General features: G+C 40.1%; 1 protein-coding gene across 1 annotated transcript in view; it reads right to left on the bottom strand.

Moving 5' to 3' along the window:
- The window catches only part of LOC308077035 (piezo-type mechanosensitive ion channel component 2-like), a 61,083-nt gene that overhangs the window by 11,911 nt on the left and 44,172 nt on the right, over positions 1-5,000 (bottom strand). The window contains exons 36-39 of the mRNA XM_080417562.1: positions 2,408-2,528; positions 1,965-2,048; positions 1,062-1,228; positions 1-397 (exon numbers count right to left, since the gene is read on the bottom strand). The exon at positions 1-397 is cut by the window's left edge and continues 943 nt beyond it. Coding sequence (XP_080273688.1) covers positions 1-397; positions 1,062-1,228; positions 1,965-2,048; positions 2,408-2,528 — 769 coding nt within the window. The remainder of the gene's footprint in view (positions 398-1,061; positions 1,229-1,964; positions 2,049-2,407; positions 2,529-5,000) is intronic.

Raw genomic sequence — 5,000 nt, 5'->3', positions numbered from 1 at the left:
CTGTCTCATGGGTAGTGTAGTCCATATGTCCCTCTGTCTCATGAGTAGTGTAGTCCAGCTGCCTCTCTGCCTCATCGGTAGTGTAGTCCATCTGTCCCTCTGTCTCATGGGTAATGTAGTCCATCTGCCTCTCTGCGTCATGGGTAGTGTAGTCCATCTGCCTCTCTGACTCATGGGTAGTGTAGTCCATCTGCCTCTCTGCTTCATGGGTAGTGTAGTCCATCTGCCTCTCTGCTTCATGGGTAGTGTAGTCCATCTGCCTCTCTGCTTCATGGGTAGTGTAGTCCATCTGCCTCTCTGCCTCATGGTTAGTGTAGTCCAAGCCGTCCTCCCTGGATGACTTCAACATCTGAAGTCGGTAGTAACCATGGATACTCTCTCTTGATGGTATGTTGCCCTGGTAACAAATGAGCAATTTAATAATAAATATATAATTAATAATAATAATAATGATATTTAATAAATGTCATCTAATATTATAAAACGTTGTTTACAATATTCACTGTTACATTCCATGGATGTATTAGCATGTATGATTTGGTCTTTCAACTGGCAAGGTGAGAGGAGCGCTCCTTTTCATCCTGCATGTACAAATCACTTTAAAACAAAGCAGATAACGTAAAACGTACTCCTCTGTGCGCTCTGTACCTTCCACTCATTTGCTCAGCAACTTCTTGGTTTGCTGACCGCCGCAGCAACTACTTTCTTGTAGAAATTATTCTCATAGTGAAAATTGTTATTAAAAAACAGTTTTAATTGGGATATGTCTATGATTTTCATGTTGCCATTTAGTAACCAGTTTAGAAAAGCAGGCTGTGGTTTACCATGATCGTAGAATGGGCTTCCTACGCCTTTTAGCTATTGTAAAATACACAGTAAACCACGGCCTCTTGTACTGTAGCTTATTGCTTTAGTATCTGTCTGTATTGTTGTATTAGGATGCAGCTTTCAATGGTAGAGATATGTGTGTTGTTCTTGTGTAGATATTGTGTTGTGATGGGGTGTTGTGATGGTGTGTGTGTGTGTGTGTGTGTGTGTGTGTGTGTGTAGATGTTGTGTACCTGTCTGTATTGTTGTGTTAACATAGTGCGTTCGATCCTCAATACAGTAGAGATGTGTGTGTGCTCCAGACACAGAGAGTTCAACCAGCGTGTCACAGACTCCAGAACCGCTGACGACAAGACCACCCAGAACCTGAAAACACTGGAGATACGACCCAACACTGTGTCTACACACACACACACACACACACACACACACACACACACACACACACACACACACACACACACACACACACACACACACACACACACACACACACACACACACACACAGAGAGAGAAGTTTTAACCGCCCAGCAGAACCCTCTCCCTTCTTGTCACCATGTTTCAATAGATGGTCACTTGTTCTCATGTTTTGTTACTTAGATTTTTCCCCCCCGTCTTTTCCTTTCTCAACCACAAATGTATAGAATGCTATTCAGATATTTAGATAGCATGTTTCATCGACAGATGCTACATTCATTGTTTATCTGGTATCCTAGTTTCTTTGAGGCACTACGTTGTTCTCTCTGCACTCTACCTATGTGACTATTTACCCTGTTGTTTTTTGACTGGAGTTCGTGCTTACTCTCCGATCTCACACTTACAAGTGGCTCTGGATAAAGTGCTGGAGAAAGCACTCCAAAGCAAAAATTACCATTTTCATATCATCTGTGATACGTACGGCGAGTTACGGACAGACAGATTTTGCCATTCATAGATAGGTTTGCCTACATCAGTGTTTCCAAAACAGTGGGTCACCCATTTGCTTGTAGATCTGCTTTTGTCACTAGTTTGGGTGACCGGGTAGACATAAAACTTCTCTTTTGGGTCTCAGGCTAAAAAGTTTGGGAACCACTGGCCTTGGCTACATTGCAAATGGATTCCAAACTTCCAGACTGAGATTGTGAACACAATTACCTGGACCATCGTCTTTCTCATCTTCCTCCTGTCTTTCCTCTTCCTCCTCTCTCTCCTCCTGCTCCTCTTCAATGACTCCAGTTTCTAGGAGACAAATAGATCCATTATAAACAGTGTAAAACACATGCTATTTATGCAGCATATACCTGCTGCTTATGTCATCAGTACACTGTTGGTACTGTAAGTGACATTGTATGGGTTTTGTTTAGGTTTTTCTTTTTGAGTTTTTTTGGGGGGGGTTTTGTGAAAAGGTTAAAACTCTATATTCAGATAGTAATCATTACTAGAGTGTTTGTTCAGTAACAGCGGTCTGTCTTAACACTACTTGTACACTGTTAGCAATATTCGTCATTACTAGTCCTTACCTACTCTCGTCATCTCACCTCCTCTTATGTCTCCTTACCAATTCTGTTGTCTCTTTATGTCCGCTATTGTCTCCTTACCTCTTCTCCGGCCTCCTTTGCTGCTCGTGCCCTCTTTCTTTGTCTCTGCTCTCCTTGTCTTGCGTCTTGTCCGAGCTCTCAGAGCTGTTTTGGAGTCTGTTATCCAAGCATGATACACAAACTGATAGACAGGCAGACAGACACACAGACAGGCACACAGATGGACAGACAGTGTCATTACAACTTGTGCATATGTAAATGCACCAGCAGGGTTGGGAAGTAACTAGGGGTGTGCCGATATATCGTCCCGCGATATATCGCGATACGTTTTCGTGACGATATGTATCGTTTTGAGAAAAAAAAATATCGTTTTCATTTTTTTTTTTTTTTTTTTACAATAATAATAATCAGGCAAGCAAACAGCCCTGAGGTGAAAAGGGTGACAACATGTTTGTTTTTTTTTCGGGTCAGGTGTCACACTATTGCCCTATTTGGAATCAAAACGGCTATTGTAGCTGAAAAGCTACAAGTTCGCATATCTGAATAATGCAAAAACAGAATTATTTGTTTGCATTTGCTTTTTTTCTCCCCCATATATTTTTCATAATAAAAAAAGTGCGTATCGTATCGTATCGAAATCGTATCGAAGTTGTGAGCCAAATATCGTATCGTATCGTTTGGTGAAATTAGTGTATCGGCACACCCCTAGAAGTAACGGATTACATGTAACGCTGTTACGTAATCAGAGTAAAAAAAAACGTAACTGTAACGTCTTAGAGTACATTTTAAAATGTGTAATCTGGATTACAGTAACGGGGGTGTTGTAACGGGCGTTACAGGAGGATTACATTCTCCCCTTCCCCTCATTAATTTTACAAACAAGTTATAAATTATTATAACACCAAACAACCACCTGCAAGAGCGCACACTCCACACAGACAGCAATGGATTGGAGTTGAGCGCAGCGCGCACCTCTCTGTGTAAAATCCTCACAGTGGAGGCTGCTGCTGCATCAGCAGCGGTGTTGCCAGACTTTGCGAGAGAAATAAGCAACCAGGTCTATGAAAACAAGCCCAAAAGAAGCGACTATAAAAGGCCACATGAGCACTTCAAAGCTATATATGTCGTCCATTAAACAATGTGCATATTTATATATGTTGGCTATTTGAAAATAGACGATCTACAAGCTCACAACCGTTCTACCATTATTTACAAGCAACTTCAGAAAGATTAGCCCAATGTGGCTTATAATAATCAGACCAGGCAACACTGCAGACAGAGCGATACTAGGGGTGCGTTCGGAAATACAGCACTGAGCACTGCCCACGGCTTACTTTTGATTGACTCTCTTTCAGATGTTATTCATGGCTCTCTTTTTCGTCCTCTTTGCAGTGATGTTCCTGCATAAAAGCCTTTACTCTTAACCTTAAACTGATCAGATGGTTTGGTTAAAGGGACTATAATCTATTAGGTTCTGATTGTTACTAGGTTCTGATAGTAACTTGGTATATTCTGTTTATTTTATCTAGTCTATGTATAGCCTTAGGGAATATAGTCTGTGCCTGTAATATTATTTATTTTATCTAGCCTATATGTATAGCCTTAGGGAAGGGAACAGAGGCTGTAAAGGCATGCTAACCTTGTCTATTCTATTTACTTGATCTAGCCTATGTATAGCCTTAGGGAATATAGGCTGTAAACTAAAGGCATTTAGTGTCTTTTTATTAAAGGATATGCATTTTATTAGGTTTTATAAATTTTTCTATTTAAAGAGTAGCCTACGGTATAAATATAATTGTATAGAGCTGAGTTCTTTGAGTCTTTACTGTCTAGTCAATGTTTTAAACTCATGCCATGTCTATCTAAATGAGTGTCAGCCAGGAATGTCAAAATGTCAAAAAGAGATTTGCCACTTTGACCACACATGGATGGAGTTTAGATCCCATGGGGACGGTTGTGTTATTTAAAATGAGCTAGTGTTGGTTGTCAAACAATCAAAATGGTACTGTAGGTCAAGATGCATTTTCTTATGATCATGATTATGTTATTAGTTGACACAATGACTCTACAGTAATGTAACTGTTCAGAGAGGTCAAATTCTTAACAATTAAATGACCTTAACCATATTTCTGTTGTCCTTATCTTAATTTCATAGGCTCAACATTCTTGTCTATCAATGGTAAAACTTGTATTATCTAATTAAATAGAGTTTTGCTTAAAAGTAATCCAAACGTAACTGAAAGTAACTAGTAGTTACTTTTTAAATGGAGTAATCGGGATTACGTTACTGACTAAATTTTTTAGCAAGTAACTTGTAACTGTAGGGGATTCCTTTTTAAAAGTAACCCTCCCAACCCTGTGCACCAGTTACCATTAAAATGATTTGGCAACACCAGCTGGACAGAATGTCTGCTGTGAAGTAGGTTGAAACCAAGGGAAAAGGCCCACCACCGATATTGTTCATGTGCTATTGCATCATGGTGCTATTTATGACACGTGACTCCATATGGGGGCTCAGTTTCAGCCAGATCCGTTTTCTCTGTGTATGTCTGACATCTGTATGATGTCTTGTAAGCATAAGTACTGTACATATGTTGAGATGAGGACTTAGAACTTACTACCTACGTATACACGAATCCACGGAGCGCTGCCC

The sequence above is a fragment of the Gymnoscopelus braueri genome (assembly GCF_963280865.1).
Source record: "Gymnoscopelus braueri genome assembly, chromosome: 21".
Taxonomy (NCBI): domain Eukaryota; kingdom Metazoa; phylum Chordata; class Actinopteri; order Myctophiformes; family Myctophidae; genus Gymnoscopelus; species Gymnoscopelus braueri.
This window is presented reverse-complemented; position numbering and strand designations above follow the sequence as displayed.